The 17,675-nt window shown below is 37.7% G+C and overlaps 1 protein-coding gene across 3 annotated transcripts in view; it reads left to right on the forward strand.

The window, feature by feature from the left end:
- The window catches only part of THSD4 (thrombospondin type 1 domain containing 4), a 262,970-nt gene that overhangs the window by 163,320 nt on the left and 81,975 nt on the right, over nucleotides 1-17,675 (forward strand). The window contains exon 1 of one of the 3 annotated variants that reach the window (XM_015638502.3): nucleotides 14,856-15,247. The exons of the other annotated variants lie outside the window; for them this stretch is intronic. Within the exon in view, the coding sequence (XP_015493988.1) occupies nucleotides 15,176-15,247 (72 nt within the window). The 5' untranslated portion in view covers nucleotides 14,856-15,175. Of the gene's footprint in view, nucleotides 1-14,855; nucleotides 15,248-17,675 lie in introns of those variants that run through there. 3 annotated transcript variants of the gene reach the window in all.

Raw genomic sequence — 17,675 nt, forward strand, 5'->3', positions numbered from 1 at the left:
GGTTGTCAGATTGCATAAAGTCAGTCTGGTCAGAGCTTCTTTGAATTGGCAGATGCTCTTTGTCAGTGAGTCAGCAGGCTGGAGTTGAACAAGATACAGACCCTAGAGGTGCTGGACATTTGCAGTTCTCTAAGAAAAAAAAAAAAAAAGATGTGGGAGGCAGAATTGGAAATAGCACCAAGCAAATCAAAGCCAGTATGAATCTCTGTACAGGTGATGGTCACAGTTTGGCCCCTCTGCTGACAGAATATCAATTCTTGTGATGCTTTGGTAGCCGTATCTCTTACTGCTTACATGTTAAATGGATCATCCCTGAGCATGCTTTCCTTTTGAAGCTTAAAGAAGCTTTTTATCATCATGATTTCATATTTTTCTTCAGCATTCCCATGGCTGGCAGGTAAAATGAGCATATTTTAACCACTTAAAGAAGAGAGCTCTGTGTATAGTGTGTGCCTATAAAACACTGTTGGTTCAAAGAGCCAATGAGTATATAAGTTGGACAGAGGACCTTGATGTCAATTATTAAAATAAAGCAGAGTTCATCATGGATAGAACTGTAAAATTTTTATTTTCTCAAAAATATTTCTGAGTATCTGATTAAACTCAGACTTGAAGGAATATTAGTTGTAAAAAGAAAAATTATCTACAGAGATGTACTGCAATATAATTTTAAGATTTTGATTATGATTTTGCTGTGGTTTCTTTTCCAAATGGAGACAGAACCAGGTACATTTTTAAGACTTCATAGCCTGTTATATGAAATGATATAGAACTAGTCTAAGAATCTTAAGATTGTGTCTGCAAAAGTACATTACAGAAGACTGGAAAAAGTAAAATCAGTCTATTTCAGAAGTAGTGTGTTTATACTGCTGCTGTTGCATTGGATTTAATTGTGTGGGGTAGGTGGGTTCATGTGCTCAATATATTCCTGTGAATTTCTGTATCCCAGTGTCCCCAGACACTGTCCAGACTAAGCAAGTGTATGTTCAGAGTAAACTTTGTGTGATTGATGTGAGTGGTAATAGTGCTGGTAAACTGGGGTGTGCTAAAGCCTAATTGAATTTATGGCAGAATGCAGAATTAGATGCAGAATTGTCATGTGTTGCATAAAAAGTCTCCTCTAGAGCAAATTCATTGGAACTTAATTTCTTTTAAAATTGAAAGTTTGTATTTCTTAAGCATAATTCCAATCCACTTTTCTGAACTTGAAAGTAATTCAAAAAGAACTTCCAGCTCAGAAACTTGTTGCAAATCTCTCAGTTATACGCATACTGTACAAATTATGACCAAGATGGGTGCAGCATGCTATACATTCAAAGGTTTGACTCTTACAGAAATGTTCTCCATAGTCTTACCATAACCCAAGTAAAAGCAGAACTATCTTAAAATAATTTTTCAAAACTTCTGTGGTCAACTGATCACATCTGATAAAGTGGTAACATCCCTTACTGCAGAGCAAGTGTTAGCTGTCTTTTCTCCCTGTGCTTTAGCAATTACATTCTGGTGTTTGACTTCAAATTCTTAGTTGCTTAAATGCAAGATTTGCTTTCAGCACTTTTTTCAGAATTGCACTTCTAATAATTTTCTTTGTCCCTTCAAGTGTAAGATGCACCATCCTGTAACTGATCAAACTGTCCTGCTGGTTTTCAGTTTGAAAGAGGAATGTTAAATTAAGCATAATGAGGATGTCTTTTGCATTAGAACCCTAGATATTCTTCCAATTAAAACAATGTGTTGGACTACTCATAACATGAAGTTGTTTAGAGAAGATGTTTCTTAAGGTAGGGGTGTCTGTGTCATTTTTTCTCAGCCATATAATGAACAGTCATTGCTTCCCACTATTGCATCCAATTAAATAAACAGATTGTTTTAATCTAGAGGTACCCTTTACCATGCTGCTCTGAAATATTAGCTTGTATATTTCTGTAGGGATTTTGTTCTTTTTTTCTTCTAATTTTTATGCAAAATGACCAGGTGACAGCAGCAGACTTTCTCAATTCTAAAATTGCTGGGAAAGCTATATTTGATTTCAAATCTAAACCTATCCATCACTTTGTGTTCCCATGTAAGTACAAGCTGTTTTTGTAATATAGCTATTGTGTGAAGGTGAAAATCAAGGACTGTGCAGGGTGATAGGCCCTCCAATCTAGAGATGTCCACCTCCATGGAGCTGAGGCCTAAAGGCCAGAAAGCTTCAAGTGACCCCCTAAGTGGAAGCCCTTAGGCAGGCACTGCTCTCAGCCTCATGGTGGTGTGAGCTGCCCCCAGTGTCTCTTGCAACACTTTCAAATTCTGTATACTTTATGTAGATTCTATGTACCCCTTTGTCCTTCCCCTTTTCTCTGCTCCTGAACCCTCAGCTAGCTATTTCTGATCCTCCTATATAAAGCCCTGCACCCTCAGACTTTCCTTGGTGCTCTTGTCGCTGGCACCCTTCACAGAGCGCATCCTCTGTGAGGAAGGCTCTGTCTCTGTGGAACTCCATCCGAGGCTCTGTCTCTTGCCTCTTGTCTCCCAGGATCTGACCTGCTGCTCTGGGTGCCCAGCTCACAGCACCAGGGTCATGCTGTGCCCCGAGTGCTCCCATCAGGACACTTCTCTAGGAAGGTGGCACCCCAAGGCCACCGCTCGCCACGACAAAGTGCTGCTGTTGGATTCTCCATGTTTTGAAAGCCCTGATTGCCAAAGATGTTCTTGTACTTAAATAAGCCTTATGGGCAGGATAATATTGCAAGAGGAATGTGAAGGAGCATTAATATGGTTGAGTGAGGCCCTATATGTTTTCCTTTGAAATATCTTCCCTGCTTGCCAAACCGCCTTGGCAGGGAATAGCATGAAGCCTAGATGGGGAATTATGGATATGTCCTATATTTTTCTCCACAATGAAAGGAATAATCTGTGGCTCCTATACAGATGGAAAGGCAGTGATTGAAAGTGTTGGGGTGGTAGGACAGACGTACTGAAGGACCTAACTGGTAATCTCATAAAATACCCTTGGAAGCTGATTATGCTCTGCCTAATAGTACATAAAATAGGTGACCTTACATAGGGATTTCTAGAAAACTTTTCTTAAATATATTGTTCTTCTAGATATGGATATGAGAATATTTGCTAAGTATAGTGTCTGACTGTGACTCCTTCACAGTTAAAAGTTTTTAAGAGGAAGGGAAAAAGTCAATTTTTTTTTTTTCTAAAAAAGGAGGTTACCAAGTTGAAATCCAGTCCTTACTAAACACTTTTGTACTGTCTCTAGGTTGCAAAAAATCTTGGTAAGTTATGATATATTACATGTCCTAAGAATGAGATTTTAAAAGCTTTTTTAAGATAAATGCTTGGTATTCTGTGGTAATACTTCATAATTAATATTTTCATTCAAAAAGAAGTGCTTGATTTAATTCTTTGTCTATTTTGGCTTTGGATGAGTAGTCATTAGGGTTCCATTGGAGATTGAATTTGTTTAATGACATTTCCCACCATATTTTAGCCTCTATACTAAAGTATTATCTTGGTCCACTTGCACATTCGGTGTTCAGGAATTTGAAACATTATATATTTTGTATGAATTAGACTTTTGGTCTAGCATATTGTGCAGAATTTTGAACTGCAAGTTTTTATCTATGAAATCTTCCATAAGAGAGAAGAATGTCAGTTCTTTTAAGTAAGAATAAAAAAGAGAAAAATCTGTGTCCTATTAAAAAATTAAATAAATAGTTACTGAGGTAGAAAGAGAAGCAAACAGTTTCCAATCAACCCCACCTTTTCTGATTAAATATAAATTAACTAAGGCACTATAAAACAGCTACTTACTCTGCAAGCTTGAGAGAAAAAAAAATACTGTAGACCCAGCAGTTCAAAATGTTATTTGGATATTTGTGGTTAAGAGCAGCTGCTGAAAACCTTATCGTCTCACTTTATTTGGTTTTTTCTTGGAAAGGGATAAAATGACCATAATTGTAAACTTGCTTCTAAAACAAGTAATGACAAATATGCAAACTTAAATAGACAAAACTGCCAGTGTGGAAATTGTGTGGCTGGATCTGTTTGCTTATTTGTCACTTGGGGAATTTATGTACCTGTGTGTGCCTTCATTCTCCGTGCAACTGTCCAACATCGTGGCAAAACCTAAAAAACTACGAGTGGACAAAAAAAAGTAAAGATGAGATAAATATATTTTTAATTTATTTATTTTTTTAATTCTTAATTTTGTCATTGTTTTGGATGTTTGCATGAATTCAAATCTTGACAGTCTATCTAAACCAGCAGTGGTAAGTGGTTTGCAAAATACATGTGAAAAAGGCAAATCAAATACAAACCAGGGCTGGCAGGGTTCTAACACTGGTACTGCAGGCAGGTAAGTACCTGGTGAGTACTATGGCACTGGACATGAGCTAGCACATGGAGCTGTACCTAAAAAGTAAGTGATATATTCATTGAGAAGTAGCTCATTGTGAGGAAGTCTTCCCTGAAACTTTGTTGGAAAATGATTTGAGACATGCTCCACACAAATATGAAATTATTGTATTGAAGAGATTTGGAAATGTGCAGGAAATCTTCCAAAGGAAATCTTCCTTCCACAATGAAGGAATGTTCTGTGGGTTTTATTCACTTGATTCTTGTTGGAATTCTGATTGTTTTCCAGCCATGTGATGCTGTTGGCTGCACAGATGTGCTTTTACAACCAGATTTCTCAAACAGTCTGGTTTTATGTCTCTCCACGGGCCTTTAAGATTAGAACTGGTATTATTGCTAGCTTTAACCCACGTAGACAGTCTGAGTATGGGGATAAAGTAATCAGCACCATTTGTGTCTTTCAAAATACACATAGAGAATGTTTCCTCACTTCCTTTGTTCCAGGTGACCTTTTAAGAAGTAATTTTTTTCTTAGTGTTCCTACTAGATTTATTTCTAAATTTATTTACACCTTGTTACCAGAAAACAGTATTTCAAGATTTTATGCCATTGTATAGATATTTTACACTGTAAAATTAAAACTGAGGGCTTGAATATATATATATATATATATATATACTGATTTTAATATACCAAGGGTTAAGAATTATATATAACTGCTTACAAATCAAATGGCATGCTCAGTAACTTCTTAGGAAAAGTTTTCAGAGTACCAAACAATTTTATGCAGTCATTTTGGACTTGACTCTCCTTATATAGTAGAGAAGTGTGCCTGAATTTGGACAAGATGTTTGTCCCATGAGAAAATTTGACAGTACTGAACTTGTTCCATTTGTAGGATTCAGGAAGGAAATTTTCAAGTTAAATCATACTGGATGTGCTCTGAGTACTCAGAAACTCATCAGCTGTTTATTCAAATATTTATCAGTTTTCTGAGTTGCTATTCCGGTAGTAAATGAAATATTTGAGACACAAGAATGTCTAATTATTTTATGATGCTCCTTATCTAGTTTGAGCTGCATATGGATTTTCAGAATTCATACACATGCCCTGTAGCTTAAGATTTAATATAATCTGTAGCTATATGGTTCCAATTTCCTGTGTAGCAGAAATCAGCCACACAGAATTGATAATTTTCTCTTCAGAAATGGTATGTGTACTTGAAAGATGCCTAGAAAAATGGAATGAAGTCTGCTCTACCTGTGTGCTTCCCAGGCTTTTAAGCATTGTGGGATCACTGTCCAGACAGCTGGAAGACTCCACATTCACTGAAGGTTCACTTGGTTCTAACAGGCAGCATGTGTACAACAGGATTACTTTGTAAGCAAGTACATTTATAAGATAAACTATCCAAAAAATCTACTGTATAAACAATCAGATTCTCCAGAATTTTGTTTTCATCAAGGCAATAAAGATGCACAATTTCTATTTATTTAGAAAGAGTTTGTTCATTTTTTATACATTATACATCTGCAGAGAGAGAGAAGTCTTGTTCTAGCACTGCAGCTATGCTTCTAATTTGTACCTAATTTGCACCTGCAGTGTAACTGATCTGCTGGTGCTGTGTGTTTTTGACCTGGCATGGACCCCCAGTGATGAAAAATGAACCTTTAGTCTACTGACGGGGTAGATTTTGACCTAGGCTAGTGTTAATTCTTTTAATTTGCAATGCATTCGAGGCAGGCAGTTCCTGCCCGATCCTGAGATCAGACAGTCCTGTTCATAGCGATGGTGAATTGGGAAGATAGAATCAAACAGAATATGGGGAGATTTTTGGGAAGGAATAACTGCATATTTAAGTCAGAAATTTTGGAACTGGATGGGAAAAGTTGAGGTGTGCTCGCTGCCCAAAGCATAGGCTACAGTACTATGAAATTAGTTCTCTCTTCTCACTTCAGGTAACTTGGGATGTGTAATGAAGTTACTTTGGAAACCTTCCTCTTTCTTCCTGTTTTTGGATTCTGGATGAATGTTTAATCCACGGCATTTGGACCAGCATTGCAATTAAATCCCAAGTTTTTAGTCAAACATATACATTTCCTTTGGCAACCAAATAGCTATTTTCCTTCTTTTTTCCTGTCAGAAGAGGGTGGAAGCTTGGTATTCCTATAAACTATAAAAAATACAATTGGATCATGATACAAGTGTTACAAGATTTTTTCTGTTCATCCTTTGGATCCTAATCTGTGATTCAGTACCACTGTGACATCAGAGAACAGAGGTGACTGTGCTGTGGAATTGTCCTTGGCTGTGGTTCTCCAGCTGTATGACTTCTGCTGAATGTTGACTTTTGTTCCATGGAATGCTGCTCTAGTCCTGTCCCCTAATTAATTTGTGTGCTATGTGCAGTACTGACTCCTTCTGAGGTTACCTCTATTTCAGGACTTTATCTGCTACCAGATACAATCTCTTACCTTCTTCCTTTTGCTTGGTTGATTTCTGCTAATGCTGGCCTTCTATACCCACGGTTAGAGAAGTGAATGTTGGCCTAGGCACAGATGTTCAGGACTCTGATGGTTCTAATCAGCCTTAATGGCTCTGATCACCCTGGTGCTCACCTGGGCTACCTCAGCAGCCACATTTAAATTCAGCCCTGCGCCTCCAGTCCTGGCTTGAGGTGCTTTAGAGGCAGCCTTGGTGTGGCTCAGGCTCAGCACTGTGTTCCCCTGGCTGGGACCCTGCTGGTCTGCACCCTGCTGCATGGATGGGCTGCTTGGCTTGGCACTACAGACTTGTTTGGCCCTGGATCTGCCCTCCCTGGATCTGCCCTTCTCTGATGTGCAGTGGCAGTGGGATGGAGTCCTGGCCAGTGAGAGCACATGCCTTGCTGCCCTTGTTGGAGCTTGACACCTGACTCCCTGTCCCTTTAGGGAGCAGCTGCCACTGCTCCCTGACACTTTTTGGAGGTGATTGATACTGTTGTGTTGCTTCAGTAAAGTAGTAAGCATGAAAAATATTGGCCAGCTTTTGCTGAGCTTTCTCTTCATCTTTGGTTGTCAGGAGGTGATGCTCATTTCTTGTGAAAGTAGATTTTACCATAATGTTTTTTACAGTTTCCATCTGCATATTGGCCTAGCATGTGCTACACTTGATCCACTCCTGGGAAGGACTCACAGTGATCTTCAAAACTCTGTTTTCCTCAGTCTCAAAGAATATCATTAGTATTTTGAGATTTTTACCAATGTAGAAAATGGGTCAGGGAATGTATATGCAGGAAAACATGTTCTACCAGGGCTTCTTCCTCTTAATTTTGAGAATGTTTCCAGGCAAAACTGAAAATTACTATTACATTCACAGTCCTACCTGGTTAGTTTTCTCTTGGAGACAGTTTGTTCCCATCATTTTATGATTGCATGTTTAATGTAGCTGTCATTTGTCAGCTGGACATTTGGGGAAATGGGTGTTACCATTAAAATCTAGTTTCCAGGTTTTTAGTTTTGGGTCTGAAGAGACTCTCTTTTATAATTCTGTCCTCATAGGAGGACTCGTGGATTAGGTTGTGGCCTATTGTGTTATGCCATTTGGTACTTTTTTTTTTTTTTTGGTACTTGTCTGTTTATTTGGTTTTATAATTAAAGCAGTCATGTGATCTAGATTTTGTTGTATCTTTAAATTACTTTCTACCTGTAGAATTAGAAGTATGAACCTTTATCCCTCATGAAGAAGTGGAAGGTTTGAAAATATCCTCATTCAAACTTGTATTTAGAATGTTTTTACCTAGGAGGAGGTTTATTTTCCCAGGAAATAAATATGTATTATTTGTACAATTTATAATTAACTTGATGTGGTTACAGATTATTTAGAATTTTTCATGGGGATTTATTTTTTTAATGGACCAACCAACTTTGTCTCATTTCTTGTTTTAGGTAAAGTATCCAAATATAACACTGGTACTAAGTTTAAGTTTATTCTAGCTTCGTGGCAATTGTGAAGGAATGGGTTCAAATATTTTAAAGGGTAAGGTCTGCTTTTCCTTCAGGTCCTATTTTTAGTGGCTGCTCATTTGCCACACTTCAACAGGAAACACAGATCCAAATGCCTTATGTGAAACTTGGGTGATGAGAGGTAGTTTTCTAGAAATATGTGTCTCTTTTTTCATGCAAACAGAGCAGGAGATTAAATAGGATCCATCAACGAATTCTTTTCCTTTTGGTTTCACCACTCATGTGTATGGGAAGAGGAAGAAGACAGCATGAAAAATGTTGAATAATATGTTATGAAAATACTTAAGAAAATAAAATCAAAGTTGAAGTGTGAGGAGAACCAGAATATGGTGCTAAAAATCTCAATGCCTTATTAGGAAAACAAAGACATTGATTAACAAACGCAGAAATAATTTTTTTCCACAAGATGAATGGTGGTCATAAAAATTAGAAGTTCAAAGAATGGTGTCCACTTGCTCTGTAGTCAAAACATAGTGTTGGTCAGAGGAAGGAATGCCTCATAAAAGTCATCGAATTCTCCTTGCACTATGCAACTACTGTCTGGGGAGGGAAAGAGGTGCTATGAGAACTTGGGATATAAACCAGAATTCTATCATCAAAATACAGAAAATTGGAATATGGCCATGAAAAATACACATTTCTAGCCCAGCCCTGGGCAGGTGATAACCCGAGGTCCTTTGTCTCCTCTAGCACACTGTAATGCCAGAAAGGGGAGAAGGATAATAGACTTAGTAGTGAAGAAAAGATTCAAGATGATAAATCAATTTGAGGTTAATATTCAGCTCTTTGAAGTTCGACCTTCTTAGTAAAGTCTGGCTTTCTAATCAAATGTTTTAGCTTTAAGAAGTCAAGAGCAGGGAGAAGAGGAAGGAAATGCTCAGATTTCCTTTTCAGGGTCTGAATGTAGTTTAAAAGCACCATGCACTACCAGCACCATGGCAGTAAGAGGAGAAAATGGGATGGTCATGAAGGTAACTTGTTTTTATGATAAGAACAGACAACTTCCACTGCTGTAACCTGTGCTGGGCTGCCCTAAGTATAGAACAATGTTTGCAACTTGCTTTGTAATGCTGTTTTCACAGGATGTCATAATACCTTTTTAATGGTGTGTGCTTTCTAAACTGATCTCTATTTCTTCACAAAAGAGAAAGAAAAAGATGAGAAACAGAGAAGTAGTCAAACTTGGAGTGACTTTGGATGACAAACAAGTGGAAAATGAGGATTGTGCAGTTTAGGAAGGGAAATAAGCAGGAATAGAAGTTGAAAGTTGGAAAGTAGTTAACCAATAAAAGTATTAGGACACAAAGTATGTGGATGTGAAAGTATGGAATAATTGATTACAAACTCTTTAAAGAGAATTTTTGCACAGCAACCCTTTGTCTTTTCCATAACTGTACAGTGGGATCAAAAAATTATTAGACATATAGATCAAGAAATCTCTGCCTTCATTATGTAAGGCAGCAGCAGGAGACATGCTGCTCCATGCAATGGAGTCTTCTGGTAGCCAAACAGTATTTAGGTTTTAGGGACATAGCTGTCTGCTTAAATGCTTCTTTGTGCAAGAAATTCTGTGAAGTCAGCTACTTTCCTAACAAAAAAAAGTTGAGCAAAAGGTACAAATAAAAGCTATGAGTTACTTGGGAAAGTGTTTTTCATATACTAAATGGAGTTAAAACTTCAACCAAGGAAAAATGCTGAGGTGCAGTGGAATATGTGTGAAGCTCTGGGACTTATTTCCTCCAAGGTGTTCCATGCCTGGGCTTCCCTTCACAGGGCTCCGTGTACTTAAACTTCAGGCTGCAATCATAGCTCACCCTTTGTCTTCCTCCCCAAGCTGTGGGGGTTTGGTTTTGTTTTTTTTGAACATTGTTTTGTTGAATGGCATCTATAAAAGTCCAAGTACTCCTTGGTCCTTCTTGTACATACTGTGATTTCATCTGCTGAAATCCAGATTCAGTGTGATCATGGCTCTTCAAAAAGGTCTGCAGCAGCAAGAACTGCTTTAGCTGTAGAAGGCAGAAGGTAGGAGAGAATAGAGAATCTCTTGCCCACCTTTAAACACCCTGCCTGCCAGTGAAATGCAGAAACCAGTGGAGTGGATATGTACACCTTCACTGGGGTAAAGAAATCCTGCAGTGATTCAGCTGCAGTATTTCCTGAGTCCAAGAAGGTAGGGTAGGGAAAGGCATTTTTCTGCATCCATCCTTCTCAAGTTCACTGGGGTTTTTTCAAGGAAGATGCATTTTTTCTGCTGTCTAAATTACCTCTCTGCTCAGGCACAAATAATGTGGCAAGCAACTTCTTTATTTCAAGTGTTTAATTTAATGCAAACATTATTTAAAAATAAAAATAAAATAGCCTCATAGAAGAAATTGTACAATGTTATGGTCAGTGTCTTTCAGTAGACAGTGACTTTCAAAGGACAGTGGTAATTTATTCTAACCTTAATACCACTGAATAATTAATTCAGAAAATAATTCAGCTTCCTGGAAAAAATGAAATGAGGTAATGATTAGAAATGCCTATCTGACAGCTATAAATATGGCAGCCATCTTTACACGACTTCATCAACAAAAATTTTCTCCCTTCCTTCTTTTTTTAAATAACCTGTAGATCACCAATTGGAAAAAATGACTAATTAAAATAAAACCAAAGCACACTAGATTTTCCACTTGATCATGTAATTTGTATGGAATGTCTTGTACATTCAGCCTTCTTCCTCCTCTATTAAATTTTTGCATGGAACAGTGAAATAAAAACCTAACACCTTTTCTTAAATACTAGTAGAATATGCAGTGTCTACTGCTTTTCCTGTTAGTGATTCCTGGAAGATAGTGTCTACCCAAAGCAAATGAATGCCATTTTAAATACTCAAAACAATATTTAAAAGAAACAGTTAAAGAACTTGTTGGTTATTCTATAGCAGGAAAATTGTTCTGGCCTTTATTTTTGCTTTTAAATAGTTCTTTGGTTTAGCGTTTCAGCTAAGCAGATTCAGTGGCATTGATGTTGTGATGTCATTGTAGTGACAAAACATGAATTAATTATTTTCATTTGTATGCAAAATGCACAGAAATTGTCATTGTTTTCTTCTGAAGACACTCAGCCTGAAATATGTAGTCATACTCCATGTTATGTTGCTTTAAGAGTTTGAGAATTAAGCTCTACAAACATTGAGGCTGTAGGAAATAGAAAGGAAGTCTTTAAAAGCTTGTTTTGACTCATGTTTTGTCTATTATTACTTTTATATTAGGAATTTGGTCATCTTTCTAAGCTAATATACCTTTAGCAGAAAGCAGTAGCTGTGATAACTTTGATAAGTTTAACAAACTTGTCCTCATTTAAAATTCAGGTGCAGTTGCCTCAGGAGGAAGATAATAAGCAAACATCACAAACTAATTGATATTTACAAACCCTTTGAGACTGACAGCTAATTTTTTCACAGATGAATGTCAGTACTTTCTTAATAAGGACTGTACTATCCAAAGGTCCTTTTTTGTTTTGTGTATTTTTCTTTCTGGGAATAAGAGATAGGAACTTTTTCTCAAAACATTCTGATGTTTTTTTCTGGTTTTGGTTTTTCTTTTTTTAAACTATAATTTTGGATTTTCTGCCTCAATTATATACCTAAAATAGTTATGCTATTATTTTTGCTGTGTTTCTAAGTAAAAATAAAGGTGTTTTTATGCTGAAATTACAGATAGCTTATTTCTTCCATTTTGCTGTTGCAAGGTATTTTGGTTTGTCTATCTGCTACTGTACAACTTCATATCTGAAACAGCTCATCAGTGATAAACTGTTTTTCTGTTGTCCCAGCACTTCTGTAATTTCCACTGTAGTGATTGTTGAGGTTTGCAGAGTTCTGATCTCTGTTGCAGCAGTGCAAATTTGGTGTAGTGTTAAGTTTCAAGTTGCTCTGTGCTGCAAAGAAAGGCTGTGCTTGTGCATATGAACCAGCACAATTCCATCCAGTTCAGTGGGATAAAGCTTGAAGGCACAGGAGCAGGTATGAACAGATCTCTTGTCTGAACATGGAGAACACAGCACCAGCTTCTGAAATTCGTGGAATTCTGCCTGTATTTTTCATAGAGGAAAAATTAAATGCATATGGAAGGAATTAGTTATATGACTTATTAAATGGGAATGTTGTACAGTTTTCTGTGCTTAGAAATTCATCCTAATAATATTCAGTTAGACTTCAATAAGGTTGTTAACCATTTGCAGAAAATATACTGCTCTGTGCAATGATCAGCAGAGAGGAGACTAAAATCACAGGTACCCTTCATTTTCTTAAATTTGCTTTTCTGCCTGCCATTAAAGAAGAGAAGATTGGCAATATTGTGCCTGTGCTATATATTTATTCAGAAAAACTAGTTCACTTTGTGAGGAGCAGCAAAACAAGACAGAGTTTAATTTTATGGAAGCAGCAGTCAATGTGCATGAAGGAACTTTCATCATTGGAGCTTTTGTTACACACTGCAGTCTGAAATTGTGTGTTCTTTTAAAACTTTTTCAAGCACTAAATCTATTTTCAGAGTATCATAGTTGCAGCTCTTCTGTTGGAAGTATTTTGAACTCCAGTTTAGTTGGCAGTTTGCTCACTATCCTTTTTCCTTTTGTGGTACACATCTAGATATTTCAAAAAAATATGGAAGGACAGATTGGCTTCCTGACAGGGTTTTGATGGAAAATTTCCTTAAGTTTATTTGGCTTTACATTTTTAGTCTGAAGAGTTTGCCATAGGCAACCAGTGTACAAAGTACCTGTAATGGCAGCTCTGCATTTAGCTGTCAGCACCACGGCAAAATCTGCAAACCTTCAGTTTGCCTTAAAAGGGGAGAAAGTACTTCTTTACTGTAGCTCTTGAAGGGAGGTGTTGTATTTGTGAGAACAACATAGTAATGGAGAGTTCTGGATGATTTTTGTCATCCAGACCTTAAAGTACCGTTAAAGTTACAGTGTCAAGTTTTCAGAAGCTGCAGATTTGGCTGCCAGTCACCATTCTTAAGAGTTCCCAGACAACTGCCTGTGATCATTCAGATCATGTGGAAAAACTGCTCTTGAGGTCCATACTGAAACTCATTCTGGCTTCTTAAACATCCTTAAGCTTGTGCTTCTCCCTCAAGGGGAGTCATCTGAAGAGGATTCTTGTGCCATTGAGACCCCCAGTCCTGCCTGGCCTGCGTTGCAGGGTCTCCTCCCTTGCAGAACTCGGTGTTGCAGGTACTGCAGTGGTGCTGCCAGGACCACAGCGCTGCAAGGCTGTGCATCAAAAGGGGAACAAAAGGTTGACCCATGAAAGGTGGCCAGCTGATTTGAGAGGTGAAAATGGGCAGGCTTTTCTGTAGGTGCTGAACAAAAACAGCATTGTGAGATGGGTTAGGCAGGAGAAGGTGGCATCTTTATGGGCAATAGTGGGAGTCTGTAAAAGGAAAGATGTACAGTGACAATGAGGTCTAATTAATAGAGGTCAGATTTTGCTTTGCTGGAGAACCAGGTATCCAAATGGAACAGAATCTGGACTTTTAGCAGCAGCGCAAATGCTAATTTTCTATACTGCTTTGGGAATCTGACTGTATTTAATTGCAGTTCTGAGGAAGACTATTTTATCTTTCACCTCTCATTGGAGAGGAGAAGAATGGTTGGTAAAGCTATTTTAAAAATAGCCTGAGGACTCTGACATACTCAGCTGTGTATACAAAGTTCACCAAATTACAAAAAGAAATATAATACTTAGTAATGGTGTTCTCAATTTCACCAACATTTTTACTTCCTGCCTCCTAAAATGTTGAGATATTTTCAAGTACCTGTATTGTGAGTTCATGTGGTTTACTGTCTGACATACGAGACCAGGTTATTCTTGGGTCATATTTTTGAGATTTCCCCTGGAACCATATGGATAAGAACTATGTATTTACATGAAAGATGAGAATATAGTGTGTTTTTTTGACTTCAGGAGTTGGAACTTTAAAAAAGGCTTGCATAGTCAAAGCAGGTCATTTGATGGGTTGGATTGTTATAAATCAAAATTTCTTTTCTTCAGCTATAATATACAAATGAAAGAGGGACTACATCCATATCCTACTGCAGGATTATCCTAAAGGAAGGAGGTCCATTTCAGGAAGCAGTTGTGACATTCTAGAGAGGGAATGGGCACCTGGCTTCCCCTGGGCTGTTGCCCTGGGGCCAGGGATGAGAGGCAGCCGGTTCTGAGGATCAGGCAGGATCAGGCTGTAGGACTGAGCTGTTGTAGGGCTGACTGTAAGACCACAGGTTGCTTCCTGGTTAGATTTCATTTTATGATTTATGTATTATAAACTTGTTAATAAAAGGAGGTGCTGTACCTTTAAGTAGCACATGCCGTCTAACCATCAACAGGCATCTCTTGCAGCAGCTTTAGGCTGTTTCTCCAATCATGCCTGCCTAAGTCAATAACGCTTTGCCAAAGCTCCTCGTGCATTAAAGGTTACCGTTTAGCTTGTTCCATGAATCACAGCAGATGCATAACTTGGCAGTGACCATTTCTGTCCCTCCCCTTCTTCGCTTCATACTGACTGCAGCCCCCCAGCTCAGTGCTGGCCGAGCCCCCTCCCCCAGCAGGGAGAAGTCATTACATGAAGAGATCAACTTACCAGTTGTCTTCAGAGTGGCTGAGAGCAAAGCTCCTGGTCGGACCGTGAGTGCGAGAGAAAGGGGGAGAGGGAGACAGCCTCGTACCTCCAGGAGCTCAGGCTGTGATCCTGAGACACAAGTGCATCTGCTAGCTGTTAGTACTTGGCAGAGGGTTTGCTCCTCCAGGCTAGCTCTAACTTTGGGTAATAATGTTTGTCAGCTACCTGATACTAACGTTGCTCTGCTTTCAAACAGCAGTGTTAGCAAGACCTGGGGGTGAGGTAAGCAAAATACAATGTCTTGTCAAAAATCCTCTTGTCACGGTTGTGTTTTCTTGGTATCTGTTAAGATGGACTGGGAATGATTTTTATGCTATTAGACATTTTAGAATTGTGTTGTTTGTGTTGAGTAAAAAGCTTTTGCTTTGGTTTAGTTTTGGGGGTTTGTTTTGTTCGGGGGATTTTTGCTTGCTTTTTTGCTTTGGTTCTGTTTGGGGTTTTTTTTGGATTTGTTTTTTTTAGTCTTTTCAAAAGCCAAAAGGAGAATAGTTCGAAACTTAACTTCTCTGGATTTGATATACAATACGCTTTCTGTAAGAGATGACTAATTTGTGAATTTTTCTTTACTAACATAAAGAGAAATATGATACTCTGCAGCAGTAGATGGTAGCGTTTTGTTCATATTTTCTGCAAAAAATGTGCGCCAGTGAAAAAGTTTTTTCACAGGATACATTTTGGGGATGTGAGCATGTAAAAACTCCAGGCTTCATTACTTTAATAACATTCTTTTTGTGCAAATACATGTAATGTTTAGTCTGGGGCAGGGAAGAAAGAACTTGATTTTTTAAAAACTGTATATCATATAATTAAAGAGAGACTTTATGCGTTCCTAATATTCCTAATTCCTAAATCTTGAACAGTGGAATAGAACAGCTCTTTATATGCTTTAAAAAGTTGCTGCTTGATTTATGAAGAGCCATTTTCCAGATTTTTGTCCTCATCAGAGCAGTTTGTCATCAAGTACTTATTTCATACCAAAGCAGAAATTTTCAGCTACTCTTTTGCCATTTTGGAAATTATTCAGCAGGCGTGGTACTATTAGATATAAAATATTCCATCTAATGGAATTACTTGCAGAAAACAGATTTGATACTCATTCTCCCTTGCTCTACCTGAAATGGGATGTACATTTTAAACGAATCATTGGATAATTTTGTTCCATAAATATGCCTTCCTTAAGTAAATCTCCTGAAAACAGTGGTTCTGCTTTAAAGCTTTGTCTTTTATTAGTGCTGTCATAACTCAATAGTAGCCTAATGAAGTCCAGATCAATTACTTTCCCTGGTAAAGGTGGAAGTGAACTGGAAAAAGCACCTTGTCCAGCACTGTGTGATTGACATTCTCTGTAGCTCACATGTCTAGAAATAAATTTTATTTTGCTTGCAGGATGTTTTAATAAGAGAATCTGTAACAGCTTTGATTCAAGAAAATGTCTCTTAATGAAATCTTGTGCTGCCTTTGATCTAGTTAAAGCAGGGAAAAGTTTTCAGCAGAGTCTCAACAAATTTAAATGGTTTGATGATCAGAGCAACTGGAAGCTGATCATTGCCCTCTAGTTGTCACAGAAGTTTTTCACTTCCTGGTTGATTGTTATGGAGCACAGAAAATGATAGATGGACTCACCTTGTTCAGACTGAGGGACCTTAAAATCTGTGGTGGCTCATATGGAAAATATTTCTGTCACCACTGCATGCACATGTGGTCTTCAGAGATCCATATAAAGAACAAATCTAGAGCAGCAGCAGTGCTGCCTGCCAATTATCCTCGTTAGCAAGTGAAATAAAAGCAATGCTGTGTTCTTACCTGGAAATTAATTTCTGCTGTAAAAGTGCAATGTGGAATGTTTTAGCACTGTGATCCATATGCCAAGTACTTTAAACTGGTGAGTGTTTTTCTTGGTTTTTCAGCTAATACAGCAGAAAAAATATAAAAAATGGCCTGTTGCTTTATCAATTAATTTTAGGTTGTAGATCTTAGCGTAGGTAGGGGGAAATTTTGTCCTTTATTAAGTTCATATGTTTAATTTTTTAAATTTCATAATAAAAAATAAGCTATGTCTACTGTTATTAATATAATATTTTTTGTCCTGTATTGTAAGAGACCACCCGATAATCTTGTGCATTTCCCTGATCCAGCTGCAGAACCTTGGCTACATAAATATTATTTCTCTAGGAAATTACTCAGTAAAGATTTTTCCTGTGGTTGACAGTGAATTGAAGACAGAGAAAATAAGTGAGAAGCCATTTTTTAAAGGAGCCTGAATTGTCATTTTGTGCTCCTTTGAACTATTTTGTAGACTTCTTTGAATATTTTAATTGATTTATAGGTATGTATTTTTAAAAGGTCTGCTCATAAAAGTGTCAGTTTTTGATAGATTATGAAGTCAATGAGAAGTTGCTTTTCTTGCCAGCTTGTTTTGTCTGTATTTTAATGCTGCAGAGCTCTAACTGTTCAAGAAACAGAAAATAACAAAACTTCAGGTATTATGCTTTTTCCCCATATAATTCTTGAGGAACCCCTAACACTTGTTGTAATGTGTGTATGATTATGTTCTGCTTTTCATTTGTTATTGATTTAAGGCATGACTTGGCATGAAGTCAGTGAAACTGCATTGCATCACTTTTCCATCCATCCAGGAAGGAAGGAAGGA

Source organism: Parus major, chromosome 10 (genome assembly GCF_001522545.3).
Source record: "Parus major isolate Abel chromosome 10, Parus_major1.1, whole genome shotgun sequence".
Classification (NCBI taxonomy): Eukaryota; Metazoa; Chordata; class Aves; order Passeriformes; family Paridae; genus Parus; species Parus major.